The following is a 20403-nucleotide window of genomic DNA, read 5'->3' as shown; positions in this document are numbered from 1 at the left end:
TAGATACAGAACTCCTCTATGCACTCGATATGTCCGATTTTAAAATAGCTTTTCGGTGAAAGCACATTTTGCAATATTCTCAGTAGATAGCCCAGCCATCACGGCTAGCCATTTAGACACCGACCAAGTTTAGCCCTGATCAAACTCCGATTTACTATTACAAAAGTTTCATTACCTTTGTTGTCTTCGTCAGAATGCACTCCCAGGACTGCTACTTCAATAACAAATGTTGGTTTGGTCCAAAATAATCCATCGTTATATCCAAATTGCGGCGTTTTGTTCGTGCGTTCCAAGACACTATCCGAAATGGTAAATCAGGGTCGCGAGCATGGCGCAATTCGTGACAAAAGATTTCTAAATATTCCATTACCGTACTTCGAAGCATGTCAACCGCTGTTTAAAATCCATTTTTATGCCATTTTTCTCGTAAAAAAGCGATAATATTCCGACCGGGAATCTCCGTTTAGCTAAACAGAGGAAAGAAAACAAAGCTTTCGGTCGACGCGGGCACGAGCCTGAGTCTCACAGTACTGTAACCAGCCACTATCCAAACGCGCTACTTTGTTTCAGGGTACTTCCTGTACAGAATCTTCTCAGGTTTTGGCCTGCCAAATGAGTTCTGTTATACTCACAGACACCATTCAAACAGTTTTAGAAACTTTGGAGTGTTTTCTATCCAAAGCTAATAATTATATGCATATTCTAGTTTCTGGGCAGGAGTACTAATCAGATTAAATCGGGTACGTTTTTTATCCGTCCGTGAAAATACTGCCCCCTAGCCATAACAGGTTAAATCACTATAACACTTAACAAAGGCCTGCAGTCCGTTTTAGAATGGGTGGCAAGAAATAAGCTAGTCCTAAACGTTTCAAAAACTAAAGCATTGAATTTGGGAAAAACCATTCACTAAACCCTAAACCTCAACTAAATTGTAATGAAATTGTAATGAATAATGTGGAAGAGTAAACTGCTTGCTGAAACCCTGGATTGTAAACTGTCATGGTTAAATCATATTGATGCAACGGTAGCTAAGATGAGGAGAGGTCTGTCCATCAGAAAGCACTGCTCTGCTTTCTTGACATCGCTAAGCCCTAGATTTGTCGCACCTGGACTAATGCCCAGTCATATGGTCAAGTGCCACAAAGAGGGACATAGGCAAATTAAAGTTGCCCCAGAACAGAGCAGCATGGCATAGCTAACATGCATGTCAATCTCTCCTGGCTCAAAGTAGAGGAGTGATTAATTGCATCACTACTTGTCTTTGTGAGAGGTAATGACATGTTGATAGCACTGAGTTGTCTGTTTAAACAACTAGCACACAGCTCAGACACCCATGCATACCCCACAAGCCATGGCCACCAGAGGTCTCTTTACATTCCCCAAGTCCAGAACAGACTATGGGAAACGCATAGTACTACATAGAGCCATGGCTACATGAAACTCTTTTCCTTATCAAGTAACTCAAGCAGTAAAATCAGACCCCCCCCCCAAAAAAAAGCTAGCGTTACACCTTATGGAACAGCATGGACTGTGGGGAGACACACACACACACACATACTAACACACGCACTCTACACACACGTATATTGTAATATTGTTATATTGCGGTATTATGGATTGTGTATTGTAGATATATTGTGGTAGTGTGTTGTAATGTGTTGTGTGATGTACTGTTGTATTTAGTAAGTAATTGCCTTAATCTTGTTTGGACCCCAGGAAGAGTAGCTGCTGTCTTGGCAGAAGCTAATGGGGATCTGAAATAAATACAAATACAAAATATATGTTGTGAGTTATTGGGAGTCCAACTTTTGAATGAAACTTGCTGATTCTGTCCACTGTGCTGCCAATTGTGCACGTCTGTGTGAAGGTTACACAATGGCTGTTAAAGATCACACTCTCAGTGACTCATCTCTTTTGATCAGCGACTAAGACCAAACCATGGCTTAGAGACAGATACAGTCCTGTATCAGCTGGTGCTGTTGCCTATTTACTTAAACTTTGTTTTAAGTAAACTTTTGGCTGCCATCTGGTAGGCTAGTAATAGGTAATGGTGCTCGTTCACCAAAGAAACTAAGAAGTTATTATTGGTAGTTATCATGTAATAATCACTATACCGTGTCATTTCTAAGTAAATACCAGATAGTGGACGGTTGGCTAAAATAAATCATTATCCAATTATTGAAGCATCTGAGATAGATTTTTACACAAAGCGATTATAATATCACACAATACACAACACCAAACGTTCATATGTTTAATTGTGAGATTGGGGAGTAAATTCTCCTACAATCCAGACGATGGCACTATGCACCTGAATTAATAATTCCCTATTACAGTAGCAAATGAGCACTCGAAAGAATTCAGTAATCTTGATAGCAGAGTTATACATTCATTCACATTTAAGATTTATTTTCAAGAAATGTTCTGTCAATGCATATTTGTGCATTGCATAGGTCAAGCAGTGTCGTGGTGAATTCTATGTTAATTCTAGTCCACTCAAGAAATAAACTGATGTCCTATTCAAAATGAAACAGTCATTACATTGAAATGGAAGTGATACAAATTCTGGTGGGAAGGTTTTGAAGAAGACTGAAATTCTTCTTTGCTTTGTTTGAACCCAGAGTCAGTAAAAGTGCACTGCCCCCGGAGCAGAGTTAGGGGTTAAGTGCCTTGCTCAAGGGCGCAATGGCAGGCGATGGCATCTAGGATACTGATTCCAGTAACAATCTGGTTGCCAGCTCACAACCCACAAGATGTCCCCATCGGACTCAGAATTTTAACCAGAGACCGACTGCTGGCCTGTTTCTAACCTCTAGGCTACCTGGTCAGGGATTTTGGAGGTGCTAAAAATCAGTGGTGGAAAAATTACTCAATTGTCATACTTGAGTAAAAGTAAAGATACCTTAATAGAAAATGACTCAAGTAAAAGTGAAAGTCACCCAGTAAAATACTACCTGAGTAAAAGTGTAAAAGTATATTTGGTTTTAAATATACTTAAGTATCAAAAGTAAATGGAATTGCTAAAATGTACTTCAGTATCAAAGAAAAGTAACAACAGTATCAAAGAAAAGTTTCAACTTCCTTATAATAAGCAAACCAGACAGCATCACTTTCTTGTTTTTTAAATTTACTGATAGCCAGGGGCACACTCCAACACTCAGTCATCATTTTCAAATGAAGCATTTGTATTTAGTGAGTCCTCCAGATCAGAAGCAATAGGGATGACCAGGGATGTTCTTTTGTGTGTACATTTTCCTATCAAAATGTAACGAGTACTTTTGGGTGTCAGGGAAAATGTATGGAGTAGAAAGTACATAATTTTCTTTAGGAATGTGGAGAAGTAAAAGTAAAAGTAGCCAAAAATATAAATAGTAAAGTAAAGTACAGATACTCCCAAAAACGACTTAAAAAGTACATTTAAGTATTTTTACTTAAGTACTTTACACCACCGGTAAAAATGGGTTCGTTTTAGATATTTCCCCTTTTTACAAAGCACATTTATCAGTGCTTGTAAAGATAACACTTGAACTGTTCAGCGTTCATAAAACAAAATAGGATGACTTGTTTTTTTCAAGAATAACATTTATTTACTGTTTTCTTGCTTGATTTGTTCATTTGATTATTAGAATTATGTAGGAAACTATACAGCATACAGTTAATCTGGAACCATATGAAAAAAAATAGATAAAAAAATACTTCAGTTCAAGCATCTGTTTAGAGGCACTAAGTGTCACAGTGTGGGAAATTATCTTGAAATGAATGTTGCATTGAGCGGAAGAAAAATGAAGGAGTGCAAATCACCTGGAATAGAGGGGTTTGGGAGTAATTATTAGTGATTGAGCTTCCCTCGTATGTTTCATTAGTAGGGCTGTACACACAATCTCCACTCTGTTTGACCGTGCCAATGCCTAGCACTTGAGTTTATTTTATCATCTTAAATCTTAACAGTTAATACCAGTATATTTCCAACATAATATTGTCTCTGGCAGAGAATACTCGAAAATGTATCCTCACAAAAATAAACCTTGATGTCCACACGTCAAGTAATATGAGGGCCATGTGCAGTTAGGAGGGAGTGGTGATTGGGGAAACAGTGGACAGAAAGACTGAATGAGAGGGCTATGAAGGCCAGTATGACCTCTGGGGCCATGACACACCCAACAGAGTAGTGCTACAGGGTCTACCTGCAAAATGGTAAGGTCAGGAAGTAGCCTATAGCCCAAAAGATCAGTAGGATAGCCCATGTTCATAGTGATAAAACTAACTAGAGATCAACAACTTGCAAATAGTATGTATTAGAGCTGCCAGTTGATACAGAAATTATAGTTTGTTAAAAAATAATAACTTCCACTCCTATTAGCTGATTATTCTACTAATTAATCGGAAGCGGAGCGTAAGTACCTCTGTCCTTCAATCCTGTGTGTTTTAGGAAGCCGAAATATACATTCAAAACAATGTAGTGTGGGCGACAGACAGCGGTTTAAAGAACTTAAGTAAAAATACATTAAAGTACTACTTAAGTCGTTTTTTGGGGTATCTGTGCTTTACTTTACTATTTCTATTTTTGCCTACTTTTAATTTTACTTCACTACATTCCTAAAGAAAATAATATACTTTTTACAGCGTACATTTTACCTGACACCCAAAAGTACTCCTTACATTTTGAATGCTTAGCAGAACTGTCACAACATCCACAGAAGGGGGCGCCTCTCCTCGGTCGAGCGGCGCTCGGCGGTCGTCGTCGCCGGCCTACTAGCTGCCACCGATCTGTGTTTCAGTGTCTATTAGTTATGTCTGGTTTTTGTTTGCACCTGTTTTGTGTTTTGTCATTAGTGGGGGGGTTATTTAGTCTGTCTGTGTTTAGCTAGGATTTTGTGCAGGATTGTTCATTGTTACGTGTGGTGTTACTTTTATTATCTAGGCATTAGGGTTGCCGGGCTGCGCCCCGTCTGCCTTTTGAACAGAGCTTCTTTTGTCCATTTTTCTGACTGTTATGCTCCCAGCCGTATGTGAAACTTACCCGAGGATTTATTAAATTAAGATTGTTCCAACGGACCTCAGTCCGTTTGACTCACTCCTTAAACTGTTCATTCTGCTCGTGACAAGAACAGGAAAATGGTCCAATTCATGCACTTATCAAGACAACACATGGTCATCCCTTCTGCCTCTGATCTGGCAGACTCACTAAACACAAATGTATCTTTTGTAAATTATGTCTGAGTTTTGGAGTGTGCCCCTGGCTATCCATCAATTTTACAAACAAGAAAATGGTGCTGCCTGCTTTGCTTAATAGAAGGAATTTGAAATTATTTATACTTTTACTTGTACTTTTGATACTTAAGTATATTTTAGCTATTACATTTAATTTTGATACTTAAGTATATTTAGAACCAAATACTTTTAGACTTTTACTCAAGTAGTATTTTACTGGGTGAATTTTACTTTTACTTAAGTAACCTTCGATGACAATTGGGTATGTTTTATGTCTGCTATCCACTGTTATTATATTAAACCAATTATTTGTAGTTGATTTATCAAACCGATTAATAAATTAAAACCTCTTGACGGGCTCGTCCCGTATGCGGGACGGACATCCAGCGAAAAAATCCTATCTCCATTAGCATAACCAAATTTAATATTTTTTTATTTTCAAATATAGGACTATGTTATATCGTTTTATAGATACACCTCTCCTGAATCGAACCACGTTGTCCGATTTCAAAAAGGCTTTACAGCAAAAGCAAAACATTAGATTATGTTAGAGGAGTATATTGTAAAAGTAGCCACATAGCCATTTTCCGACGAACCACATGCATCACAAATAACCAAAAAACAGCTAAATGCAGCACTAACCTTTTACAAACTTAATCAGATGACACATCTAGGACATCATGTTACACAATACATGCATTCTTTTGTTCGATAAAGTTCATATTTATATATAAAAACAGCATTTTACATCGGCGCGTAACGTTGACTAACTATTTTCCCTCAAATGCATCTGGTGAAACAGCGCTACAATTTACTAAATTACTATTCGAAAACATTTTTAAAATGTAATATTGTCATTCTAAGATTTATAGATGAATATCTCTTGAAAGCACCTGTAATGCCAGATTTAAAAATGACTTTACTGGGTAATCACACTTTGCGATAAAAGGGGATGCGATACTCAGAAAATAGGCATATCAAATCTACTCTTGTATACTATTGTCAATAATCCCTTACCTTTGGTTGTCTTCATCAGAAAGCACTTCCAGGAATCCCAGGTCCACAACAAATGTATTTTCGTTCGAAAAAATGAATCCTTTATGTTTTCTTGTTAGCGCGTTCTGAAGGCTGCTCCAAAACTTCCGTCGTGCGCGGGACACCTCTTTCGAAAAAATTCATTTTTTTTTTTTAAATGTAGGTTCGTTCAAACATGTCAAACGTTGTATAACATAAATCTTTAGGGCCTTTTTCAACCAGAGCTCCAATAAGATTCAAGGGGGATGATTGCATTGTCTTTCAAAATGTTTCGAAAGGGGAGGGTAGCCAGGGGCGCCGGCGTCATAATGGTGATGGCCCTCCTCATGTGACCAATTTCCACAGCGTCTCATTCATTCAGTTTTCACAGTAGAAGGCTCAAATCACTTTGTAAAGACTGGGGACATGTAGTGGAAGCAATGGGAAGTGCTCAATGAACCATTGCTCACTGTGTGAATTACAGGCAAAGTGGTGAAGTTGAGTCCGCAATTCAGAATTCCACATCCTGTTACGATCGGTCTCGGGGTTTTGACTGCCATATGAGTTCTGTTATACTCACAGACACCATTCAAACCGTTTTAGAAACTTTAGGGTGTTTTCTATCCACAAGTTTTGTCACGCGTTTCGTGACAAAACATTTCAAAATATTCCATTACCGTACTTCGAAGCATGTCAAACGCTGTTTAAAATCTGTTTCGTTCAAAGACTGAAAATGTAAACATGGAGTCGTCTCGTGCACGCGCGCACCCGTGTCATTGTTCTCAGATCGACCACTATCCAAATGCGCTACTGTTTTTCAGCCAGAGACTGCAAAGTCATCATTCTACGTTCTGGCGCCTTCTGAGAGCCTATGGGAGCGTTATAAAGTGTCACGTTACAGCAGAGATCCCCTGTTTTGGATAGAGATGACAAAGAAGGCCAAGAAATGGTCAGACAGGTCCTGTACAGAATCTTCTCAGGTTTTGGCCTGCCGTTTGAGTTCTGTTATACTCACAGACACCATTCAAACAGTTTTAGAAACTTGAGTGTTTTCTATCCAAAGCTACTAATTATATGCTACTAATTATATGCATATTCTAGTTTCTGGGCAGTTTCTGGGCAGGAGAAATAACCAGATTAAATCGGGTATGTTTTTTATCCGGCCGTGAAAATACTGCCCCCTATCCATAACAAGTTAAGAAAGTATTTACACCCCTTGACTTTTGTTGTGTTACTGCCTGAATTTAAAACTGCTTAAACTGAGATTTTTGGTCACTTGCATACACAAAAGTGGAATTATGTTTTTTGACATTTTTACAAATGAATTAAAATGAAAAGCTAAAATGTCTTGAGTTAATAAGTATTCAACTCTTTGTTATGGCAAGCCTAAATAAGTTCAGGAGTAAAAATGTATGCAACCGTGCATCAATCTAAGTAGCATAATAAAAAAATCCCCATAAAAATCCATCAGTTTAAGCCAGAGATATCAGGTTTGGCATGGGCTGCGTCTCAATCCACCGCATCCGCATATGGCGGCCTTTTGCATCTGAGGTGGAAGGTGGCCGAGCTACAGTGCTGTTTGTCAGAGCATGAGACATCCTGCAAATCGATCTTCTCACGAAAACGTCTGTATCGTCCAAACTATTAGGAACTCTCAATGGAAAGCGGAGACTCTCTTGAACATGATGGTGTTTTCTGTTTTGCTCTACTGTCACATCCTGACCAGTAAAAAGGGTAATTTGTCATTGTAGTTGGTCAGGGCGTGGCAGGGGGTGTTGTTTTTGTGTGTTTTGGGGTTTGTTTGTTTCCAGGAAATATGTTAGTTTTTCTTTGTGTGGCCGAGTATGGTTTCCAATCAGAGGCAGGTGTTGTTAGTTGTCTCTGATTGGAAGCCATACTTAGGCAGCCTGTTTTTTCCTGTGGGTTGTGGGTGGTTGTTTTCTGTATAGCCTGTGTGCCTTACGGTACTGTTGATTGTCGGTTTGTTATTTTTGTTTAAGTGTTCACTTTATTATGATAATAAAAGAAGATGAGCACTATACCCACTGTGCTTTGGTCCCCTTTCATCGACGCTTGTGACATCTATGACTCCCACAAGTAACACGCGACTGGTCTGAATGTAACCCATACAAACCAATGGATGTATGGAGGTAGTTCTGTGCCAACAAAAATAAGGGGTTAAATATGTGTCTCAAAAAATATATATATTTCTTAAACTTATATTTCCTATATAGGACAGACACTTCAAAACCTTATTCCTTATGATTTACTGTTTATAATGTGTTATTCAATGTGTTTCTATAAGCTATACCAGCAAAGGCCAAATTCAATATATTAACAAATATATTTTTATACTGTATATATTTTTATACTTAAATGGGTCCTAAAATTCAAAATCAAATATCTAAATGATCCATCTTAAAACAATAAAATATGTTAGCTTAGTAAATATATTCCAAAACATGCATCCTGTTTGCAACAAGGCACTAAAGTAATACTGTAAAAAATGTGGCAAAGCAATTCATTATTTTGTCCTAAATACGAAGTGATATTTCTGGGGCAAATCCAATACAACACATTACTGAGTACTACTCTCTATATTTAGAAGCATAGTGGTGGCTGCATCAGGTTATGGGTATGCTTGTAATTGTTAAGGACTGGGAATCTTTTTCAGGATAAAAAATAAAATGGAGCTTTGACTTAAATCTGCTTGAAAATCTATGGCAAGACTTGAAAATTGTTGTCTAGCAATGATCAACAATTAAAACATTTTTTTTTAATTATAAAAATGTTATATTATACAATCCACGTGTGCAAAGCACTTAGAGACTTACCCAGAAAGACACGCAGTTGTAATTGTTGCCCAAGGTGATTCTAACATATAGTGACTCAGGGGTGTGACTACTTATGTAAATAAGATATTTCTGTATTTCATTTTCAATACATTTGCTAAAATTTCTAAAAACATCTTATCATTTCGTCATTACGGAGTATTGTGTTTAGATGGGTGAGAAAAAAATATTTAATCCAGTTTGAATTCAGGGTGTATGAATACTTTCTGAAGGCACTGTACTTTAACATCTACATTTAGCGTGTTGAGTTGAATTCTCTAGTCCCATGTGTTTACTGAACTCAACTGGATTTCTGGGGCTAAGTAACTATTTTCCCCATGCACCAAGAAAGCATATTTGAATTGATATAAAATGTAATTTATTTTTCATATTGTAAGCGTTGCTTCATTCAGTGCATGGATTCTAATGTGCATTATACTGGAATAGGACACAAATAGGAATAGAATAATTTATAATTATCATTGTTGATGTCATAGCAATGCAAAATAGCATTTTCTCTTTCAATGCACTCTCATAACATCCTATTTGTTATCTATCAGTATATTTTAGCCTACCCCCTGATATAATACTCACAATACTGTTTCACAAAGTCAAAGTTTCATGTAGAAATCAATAGGTTGCAATTATCAAACACTTCATCAAACTACCTTTTCCTGGCAAGCATTAGACATTTTGGAAAAGGTAAATATTTCCGTCCCAAATGTAAAATGAATGGAGCCTGACCACTCAAAGCCACAGGCACGAAAAGCAAACACCTGCAGCTCAGGTGGAAAGGCATTGGCCCGGGTATAGAAGTCTCTTTCTTCTCGCCGTCAGGCTCAAAGCATGGCTGCACAGTTAACGGAGTTTAAACAAGCCACGCTCATTATCTATAAGCGGGTGTGTTAGGGAGTTGGGTGCGACCAGGTCAGCCATTGGAGTAATGCCAGAAGGACCTGAAGCTGTAATATATGTTCACTCAGGATAACCAAATAAATCCAGGCAAAATGACTGCAGTTGAAATTTTCCAGGCAGCCAAATCCAGATTTACTTAGTGAAAAAGTTGATCCTGTTCTCCTTGAAGGTCAGGTCTAGTTTTAAGAACCATATATGGAGGTTGTCATTATTTCCATTTCAATATTCCAGAGAAATTCTATCATTACCAGGCAATAAGGATACTTGATGGACATTCTCTGACATTATGCAACTAATAAACGCAAAGTACCAGTGATTGGCATGACATTCTGTCCACCTGAATCCTTTAGACCTTCCTCCTGGATTGCATGTTCTCAATTTGTTACACAATGAGACAGGACATAGCCTAAAGGGGGCACTGGTGCATTTGTTTTAAACTGCTTTTGCTGAACTTTTTTTGTCAATTAAGGGCTCACCACAAAGCACAGGATAAAATCTGCAACCAAATGTTATACAGATGGGGTTAGGGCACAGACAATTAAGCTTATGTTCAACTAGATAGCACTGTAAATATGTTAATTGTTACCTTGTAAAAGAGAGTTAATGCCCTTTAGGCTATGTTTTTCTTAGCCACTGTGCTTCTACATCTGCATTGCTTGCTGTTTGAGGTTTTAGGCTGGATTTCTGTACAGCACTTTGTGACATCGGCTGATGTAAAATGGGATTTATAAATACATTTGATTGATTGATTGATTGATTGATTGATTGATTATGAAAAACATTGTCACCTGGATACAGTAGACTCCTGTACAGTAGGTCATTCTTACAAAGTGCCGAATATTGCAGTGTTTCACAGTCCTGACATTTTGAACATCATGTTTTTCGCTGAGTAATATTTGAAGTGGAAAGTTATTCAGTGTAACATACAAGTCTAAAGCACAGACCCAAAGTTATGTAAGCTAGTTGGTAACAAATTGACTCTTTATTTTATTGGGCCACGTTTATGACAGATTTTTCAGTGGTTTTTGAAAGTCATCCTGTCTCAATAGCAGTAGTGTACACATTTACCCCATCAAAGTTATTATTACCGTCACATAGCAATGGCTAGCACAAGCACAGTGGCATATTCACACAAAAGCAATGTTCTCTTGCTACTGCAAGCCAGTGTAGTATGAGGTAAACCACAAGCTGAGACAGATTTCCTCTGGGCTTTTTCAAACATCCTGAGAACAGAATACATCCATGACAGTTGGACTCAAAATGTGCTGTGCACACCTTTATTTTTAAAGGGGTGGCAAAGCACTGCGGTTTCCATCCCACTGTGAGTGTGTTTATATGTATGTCTCTGTGTCCCGAACTTAAACCTTCAGGCTAACCTTCAGGATACTTCTTGGATTCCTTATATACTGTCTCTGGCACAGTTACTTCAATGCTCCAGGATTGGAGTCAAAACCTGAGGAGTCCAAGTGGGGCCCTCTGTGGAGTTGTTAATAATACTTGGACGGAAGACGATCATCAAACCATTTGTATGCAGTCTGGGCCCTCTTCCTATTCTCCCCCATTGTGTCCTGGATTGAGACATTGTTAGGATTGTATTTAGCCATGTTTATAAGAGACAAATTGCTATCCTGAAATTAGAATAAATGGTTTTGACATGTCCCATAATTCACTTAGAATAAAATAGAAGCAATATTAGGTAATACGGACAGCATAGCTCTCTATACACATGGAAAAGTAAAGACGTTAAAATATATTATCACACTACTATCATCACATTCTGTTTCATAGAATTATATTTCCAGTCTTTTCAAAATGATACACAAATTCTGCAATGATTGAGTAAAATGGTGATTTGGCCATTATGAAAGGTCTCTGAAACAACTAACACTGCAGACTCATAAACACTCATCCATTTTGAATGTTATATATTTTTTGAATAATCAAAATGGGTAAATCTTTCATTTAAAAATGTAATATTTTATAACAAAATAAAACTAAAGCAGTACTGAATAGAAGGGATCATAAAGTTGATGTGCAATGATCGTGGACTTCAGGAAACAGCAGAGGGAGCACCCCCCCCATCCACATCGACGGGACAGTAGTGGAGAAGGTGGAAAGTTTTAAGTTCCTCGGCATACACATCACGGACAAACTGAAATGGTCCACCCACACAGACAGCGTGGTGAGGAAGGCGCAACAGCGCCTCTTCAACCTCAGGAGGCTGAAGAAATTTGGCTTGTAACCAAAAACACTCACAAACTTTTACAGATGCAAAATCGCGAGCATCCTGTCGGGCTGTATCACCGCCTGGTACGGCAACTGCTCCGCCCACAACCGTAAGAATCTCCAGAGGGTAGTGAGGTCTGCACAACGCATCACTGGGGGCAAACTACCTGCCCTCCAGGACACCTACACCATCCGATGTCACAGGAAGGCCAAAAAGATCATCAAGGACAACAACCACCCGAGCCACTGCCTGTTCAACCCGCTATCATCCAGAAGGTGAGGTCAGTACAGGTGCATCAAAGCTGGGACCGAGAGACTGAAGAACAGCTTCTACCTCAAGGCCATCAGACTGTTAAACAACCATCACTAACATTGAGTGGCTGCTGCCAACATACTGACTCAAATCTCTAGCCACTTTAATCATTAAAAATTGTATGTAATAAACGTATCACTAGTAACTTTAAACAATGCCACTATATAATGTTTACATACTCTACATTACTCATCTCATATGTATATACTTTACTCTACACCATCTACTGCATCTTGCCTATGCTGTGCGGACATCGCTCATCCATATATTTTTATGTACATATTCTTATTCATTCCTTTACACTTGTGTGTAAAAGGTAGTTGTTGTAAAATTGTTAGATTACTTGTTAGATATTACTGCATGGTCGGAACAAGAAGCACAAGCATTTCGCTACACTCGCATTAACATCTGCTAACCATGTACATGTGACCAATATGGTCACTTTATTCAATGCCCCACATACATTTTCATACATACCCGGCCTATACAGATTGGGAGAGTTCCACAGGTAAAGGAAGAATGCTCAAACATACATAAACACTAGCTCCTATTTCAAACCACTTGAGACACATCTGCCTGCCAATTTTCAAAATGTAACCCTGGTTTTGGCATGTAATTATTTCTAAAGCACAGTCTTAGCCAGAGATGTTGGCTTGCCTTGGCATTATAAAGTATCGAGAAACGAAGCCCCCTATTCAATCAAAACCAGTTAGGAGGGTTTCTGGAATAAGAGGCTTACTCCCAGGCAACTACTATACTTGTGATATGTAAAAAAAAAAATGTTGGTTTCACCCTGGAAACATGAATCCACAATGTTCCTGTGTGACCACCTCAGTTTTGAACCCGGCTTGTTTGAGTACAGCAAGACTTTATTAGCCCACTAAACTAAAGGCATTGGCTCAAGGAGAAAACACAAATCCATATCTCAGGCAAGGTTACTCATCATACAAGCATGGTTATAAGGAACACCTCCGTTACACTTGCAGTCCAAGATGGATTTTGAATTAGTTATACGCCACCTGGGATAGCAATACGTTTTATTGAATAAGGCCCTAAATATTTGAAATATGGAAGCTTTTATGCAGCCTACAGTATATCCTATAAAGAAACACTATGGAAACAATGGATATCCATTGTATGTGATCTATAAATAAAATGCACAATACAAACTATGAGCTTTTCGCTAGCAGTCACAATTTTGTGGGGGGAATAAGTAGTATAAAAGAATGAGCTACAAATCCTCTTTTTGTCATGTAAACAGGTCTAAAACTTTTTTAAATCCATTATAAATGGTTTATCAACAGAAACAGTGAGATTAATGGTGTTGCATAATTTATTTAGCACAACTAATAAGAGTTCCCAAGCATCTTTCCTTTCTATTCTGCCCTCTGTTTAAAGATGTTAGGAGCTTGAGTAAACGGTCATTTTAAATGACATAATGCAAAGCTTTGTCTTTTAGTGACTTTTTATGTAGAGTATGACTCATAGTGGTGGGAAGAGCAAAGAAGATTTGAGAATAAATATTGCACTTAAATTAGTTTAGACAGCATGACATCAGAGAGTAATTAAACTGGTTTGCTTTGGAATTCCTTTTCCAATTCCTTAGTTCAGGTTTGTAGAGATTTCAGAGCACCTGCAGGTTTCTGTGTGTGAAATATTTTCATTGGATGGGGTTCAAACTTTGAGGGGAAAAAACTGTGGCAGCATTACGCCATTCTCCCCTCTTGGAAAAAAAATGGGATTTAAACAAGTCTCTTACAAGATATCGAGCAGAATAGTTGGAGTTTAAGCGAAGTCAAGTTTTCTCCTCTCAATGCTAACCTTGTCGGACATCTACTGCATATTGGAAAGCAAGACCAGCAACAGGACATTTGCATCACTATGGTACTGAATAGCGGCTCTGGGAGTAACGGTTTGCATAGTGTAATTTACCATAGAACACTAACTTTTAGTCCACATTTTCACATTTCCAAACTTGTTCATGTTTACTTATTTCAAACGGGAAAAGCCTGTGCGCATTTCTCCCTGGCTAAAATTCAAAGGAAGATCAGAGGATGAAAGTACTGAAAAGTGTCCCTCTTTTATTGGGGTGTTGGACTCTCTTATACCTGGACTTTATTCCAGCGTCACTGAGCCATACCGGCATTGCAGAGTGCGCACCCGAGAGCGGAGGCAAGGAGCACACAGGCGGAGCAGGTGAAGGAGCCAACCCGGGAATTGGCTCAACTGCCAGGTCGACGGTAGGAAACTACGGCGCAGGGGGTTGGAAGTCTCTAAGTGCTGCGAGGATCACGCGCATTAGAACAGGACCCCCGCTGATAAAGGGCGAGGCAGCCAAAGCGAAAGCTGTGACATCAGTGTCATCACAACACAGCGTAACGGTCAGCCGTGCTCGTGGAGCTGTCAATTTGGGGCCCAAGGAGGCTGTGCGCTATTGGGTACTCGGCGGGGATGCTACTAAAGCAGCAGCTGCGCCTGCTCCCGTGGCGTTGAGCATGCAAACAGGCAAAGGCAGGCCTGGACAGAGCAAAGGAAACACTGTCCCCAGAGCTGCAACATCAGCACGAACTGGACAGCAAAATGTCGTTGATGTGCAAAAGCACATCGCTTGGTTGGCCCAAATGAGCGGCAAAGCAACGGGCAAACTTAACGGCAGATACTCTCCAAAGCTCCTATTGGTAACTCCGCATGACTACATGTTGTCACTGTATTGGTCACTATCCACAGGAGGGGTGAACACTAGTGTGCTGCACGAGGCTGGCATGGCCAACACCATCACAAGCTTTGTGGATAAAGGACAAGGTAAACTTTTGATGCCATATAAACAATGAGTTATACAAAAATAATAACAGTGGTGTCTCATAATACACAAAAATCTGCTTTACTGCTTGCAAAGTCAAAATAAGGCTTATAAATTATGGATAAGTGGTCCAATAAAAGTAACTGTTCACCTTTGCCAAAGAAAATCTAATCATTATAATCAATTCTGAATATGCTTATTTATCTTTAATTGTAGCATTTTGTTAAGTTGATAAATTAAACATATCCAAGAGACAGTGTGTGACTTATGGTAGGCCTATGCTCATCAAACCAACCTCTTTATTAAAGAGGTAAAGTCAAGCTAAAGTCGAAGCAAACTTGAAGCTTAAGTCAAAAGGTTTCTTGGTGTTTGACATAATAGTTTTTAAAACTCTTGGTTATGGGTCTGTCACACTGTCAGTAGCCATGTGCATAGTCATTATTGGGGCGGCAGGTAGCCTAGTGGTTAGAGCGTTGGACTAGTAAACGAAAGGTTGCAAGATCAAATCCTGAGCTGACAAGGTAAAAATCTGCCCTTGAACACTGTTCCTGAACCGTCATTGAAAATAAGAATTTGTTCTTAACTGACTTGCCTAGTAAAATTAAAAATTCCCTCAATTATTTAAAGCCTCTAAAGTGTAAACAAATAATAATTTATTTGCTCTTTAAAATAATGTTTAAATGACCTTGGTTTACTTATATCTCTAGCTGCTAAAGGTTTACATTTCAAGCAATTCATGTACTTTAATTTTGCCCTTTATTTGTATAACAGGTTGGTGACCTTCCCCTTTGTATGACTAAGAAGTTGTAACTGATCCCTTGCCAGATATGACATTTTTTCATCTGTAAAATAGCAGACACTTCTTCCCCATGACCTCTTTCTCCTCCTCTTCCTTCCTCAATTTTTTTTTATCTCTGGTTGGGCTCCTAAATGTGCAAGTCACTCTACCCTTTCTCAATATTTTTGTGTTGTTCAGGATTTGTCTGGTCCACTCTTAACAAATGCCATATTTTACATTTTAGCAGACGCTCTTATAGTAGTGAATGCATACATTTCATACATAATTATTTTTTTTGTACTGGCACCCCGTGGGAATCGAACCCACAACCCTGGCGTTGCACACACCATGCTCTACCAACTGAGCCACAGGGAAGGCCGTATGACATGGTGGTAGATCCACTCATAAACAGCTGCAGGTCGATAATAATGGTCTGTTTACAGTTCAATGTGGTATGTAGTCTGCAAATGTCTGGTTTTAACGTAATTTCAAACGCATAATGTGCCTGGAAGAAAATGCTGCCTTTCATTTTTATATGGCCATGCTTTCCCTCACCAAAGAAAAATATTACACATAACTCTTACCACCCGTGTCTTACCTGAGAAGCCACATTAACATGTAAAGAAACATGTCAATATGATGGTTATTCTTGCCATTGACTCTGTTATCTTCTTTTACAGATGCCCGTATCCCCCAGCTGAGAAGACAGAAGTATTACTTCAACATCAGTTCCCTGGAGAAGGAGGGGTTACTGGGTGCCGAGCTGCGTATACTCAGGAAAAGACTGGCTGATCCAAACAAAGCACTTTCCACTGACAGAGTTTTCTGCCTGAAGCTTTTCACTTGTGTAGCAGGTAAGCAGAAAGCTACACTGCTCCAAACTCAAACCATCAAGGACCACAATTCGCCCAAATGGGAAGTGTTTGACATTTGGAAACTATTCAAGAATTTCAAGAACACCGTCCAGCTTTGCTTCGAGCTGGAGGGTTTAGAACGGGGACGCCCCGTGGACCTCAGGGCACTGGGCTTCAGTCGTCTGGGCAGGCAAACCAAAGAGAAGGCCTTTTTCCTCATGTTCGGGCGCACAAAGAAAAATGACTTATTCTACAATGAGATCAAAGCTCGGTCGGGCCACGACAACAAGACTGTGTACGAATACCTGTTCACTCAGCGGCGCATGCGCCGAGCTCCAACCACCCGCGGCAAGAAGCTGGCCAAGAACCCCAAGCCTCGTTGCCACAGGAAGCAGCTGCACGTCAACTTCAAGGAGATGGGCTGGGATGATTGGATCATCGCCCCACTAGAATATGAGGCCTATCACTGCGACGGGGTGTGTGACTTCCCTATTCGCTCGCACCTTGAGCCCACCAACCACGCCATCATCCAGACGCTCATGAACTCCATGGACCCCGACTCGACTCCACCCACCTGCTGCGTGCCCACTCGCCTCAGCCCAATCAGCATCCTCTACATTGACTCGGCCAATAATGTGGTCTACAAACAGTATGAGGACATGGTGGTGGAGTCCTGCGGCTGCAGGTAGCAATGGACGAAAGACTCATCTGAGGTCATGGTTTTATAGTTCAGCCTGAAATCCTACAGAGTTTGAGTTAAATCTTTTGAGTAAACAGATTGTTTAACACTCAAAAGTTTTAGAACACCGAGTCATTCAAGGGTTTTTACTTATTTGTACTATTTTCTACATTGTAGAATAATAGTGAAGACATCAAAACTATGAAATAACACATCTGGAATCATGTAGTAACCAAAAAAGTGTTAAACAAGTAAGAATATATTTTATATTTGAGATTCTTCAAATAGCCACCCATTGCCTTATTGACAGCTTTTCACACTTTGCATCTTGGCATTCTCTTAACCAGCTTCACCTGGAATGCTTTCAAACAGTCTTGAAGGAGTTCCCACATATGCTGAGCACTTGTTGGCTGCTTTTCCTTCACTCTGTGGTCTGACTCATCCTAAATTATCTCAATTTGGTTGAGTGCTGCCTCAGGTCATCTGCTGCAGCACTCCATCACTCCCCTTCTTGGTAAAATAGCCCTTACACAGCCTCGAGGTGCGTTGGGTCATTGTCCTGTTGAAAAACAAATGATAGTTCCAATAAGCCCAAACCAGATGGGATGGCGTATCGCTGCAGAATGCTGTGGTAGCCATGCTGGTTAAGTATGCCTGGTATTCTAAATAAATCACAGACAGTGCCACCAGCAAAGCACCACCACACCATGACACCTCATCCTCCATACTTTATGGTGGGAAATACACATGTGGAGATCATCCATTCACCCACATCGCGTCTCACAAAGACACGGCAGTTGGAACCAAAAATCTCAAATTTGGACTCCAGACCAAAGGACAGATTTCCACCAGTCTAATGTCCATTGGTTGTGTTTCTTGGCCCAAGCAAGTGTCTTCTTCTTATTGGTGTCCTTTAGTAATGGTTTCTTTGTAGCAATTCGACCATGAAGGCCTAATTCACACAGTCTCCTATGAACAGTTGATGTTGAGATGTGTCTGTTACTTGAACTCTGTGAAGCCTTTATTTGGGCATCAATTTTTGAGGCTGGTAACTCTGGGTCTTCCTTTTCTGAGAGCCAGTTTCATCATAGCGCTTGATGGTTTTTGCGACTGCACTTGAAGAAACGTTCAAAGTTCTTGAAAGTTTCCGCATTGACTGACCTTCATGTCTTAAAGTAATGATGGACTGTCATTTCTCTTTGCTTATTTGAGCTGTTCTTGCCATAATATGAACATGGTCTTTTACCAAATAGGACTATCTTCTGTATACCACCCCTACCTTGTTACAACACAACTGATTGGCTCAAATGCATTAAGAAGGAAAGAAATTCCACAAATATATTTTTAACAAGATACACCTGTTAATTGACATGCATTCCAGGTGACTACCTCATGAAGCTGGTTGAGATAATGCCAAGAGTGTGCAAAGCTGTCAACAAGGCAAAGCTACTTTGAAGAATCTCAAATGTAAACATAAAGAAAACCCTTCAATGAGTAGGTGTGTCCAAACTTTTGACTGGTACTGTAAGTATTCACACCCCTGAGCCAATACTTTGTTGAAGCCCTTTGGCAGTGATTACAGCTGTTAGTCTTTCTGGGTAAGTCTATAAGAGCTTTCCACACCTGGATTGTGCAACGTTTGCCCATTATTCTTTTCAAAATTCTTCAAGCTCTATCAAATTGGTTGTTGATCATTGCTAGGCAGCCATTTTTAGTTCTTGCCATAGATTTTGAAGAAGATTTGACTCAAAACTGTAACTCGGCCACTCAGGAACATTCACTGTCTTCTTGATAAACAACTCCAGTGTAGATTTGGCCTTGTGTTTTAGGATATTGTCCTGCTGAAAGGTGAATTCATCTCCCAGTGTCTGGTGCAAAGCAGACTTAACCAGGTTTTCTCCTAGGATTTTGCCTGTGCTTACATCCATTGCGTTTATTTTTTATACTGAAAAACTCCCCAGTCCTTAATGATTACAGGCAAAGCCATAACATGATGCAGCCACCACTATGCTTGAAAATGTGGAGAGTGACACTCAGTAATGTGTTGTATTGGATTTGCCCCAAACATAACACTTTGTATTCAGGAAAAAAAGTGAATTGAATTTGCTACATTTTTTGCAGTATTTCTTGAGTGCCTTGTTGCAAACAGGATGCATGCATTGGAATATTTGTTTTCTGTACAGGCTTCCTTCTTTTCACTCAGTCAATTAGATTGGTATTGTGGAGTAACTACAATGTTGTTGATCCATCCTCAATTTATTCCTGTCGCATCCATTAAAATATGTAACAGTTTTAAAGTCACCATTGGCCTCATGGTGAAATCCCTGAGTGGTTTCCTTCCTCTCCGGCAACTGAGGTAGGAAGGAGGTCTGTATCTTTGTAGTGACTTGGTGTATTGATACACCATCCAAAGTGTTATTAATAACTTCACCGTGCTCAAAGGGATAACCAAGGTCTGCTTTTGACATTTCTACCCATCTACCAATTCATGCCCTTCTTTGTGAGGCACTGGAAAACCTCTCTGGTCTTGTGGTTGAATCTGTGTTTGAAATTCACTGCTCAACTGAGGGACCTTACAGATCGTTGTATGTGTGGGGTAGAGAAATTATGTAGTCATTAAAAAAATCACGTTATACAATAAAATTCCACACAGTGTCCATGCAACTTATTATGTGACTTGTTAAGCACAATTTTACTCCTGAACTTATTTAGGCTTGCCATAACAAAGGGTTTGAATACTTATTGACTCAAGACATTTCACCTTTTAATTTTTTATTAATTT

At 39.4% G+C, this 20403-nt stretch overlaps 1 protein-coding gene across 1 annotated transcript; it reads left to right on the top strand.

Annotated features, from left to right (window-relative positions):
* Positions 1-14278: 14278 nt before the first annotated feature.
* gdf5 (growth differentiation factor 5) lies at positions 14279-17794 on the top strand. The gene is made up of 2 exons (XM_014165839.1): positions 14279-15312; positions 16769-17794. The coding sequence occupies exons 1-2, from the start codon at positions 14565-14567 to the stop codon at positions 17629-17631; spliced, it is 1611 nt and encodes a 536-aa protein (XP_014021314.1). The 5' UTR covers positions 14279-14564; the 3' UTR covers positions 17632-17794.
* Positions 17795-20403: the final 2609 nt, after the last annotated feature.

Source organism: Salmo salar, chromosome ssa22 (genome assembly GCF_905237065.1).
Source record: "Salmo salar chromosome ssa22, Ssal_v3.1, whole genome shotgun sequence".
In the NCBI taxonomy this organism is placed as follows: Eukaryota; Metazoa; Chordata; class Actinopteri; order Salmoniformes; family Salmonidae; genus Salmo; species Salmo salar.
The sequence above is the reverse complement of the archived record's forward strand: the minus strand, read 5'-3'. Positions and strand labels throughout refer to the sequence as shown.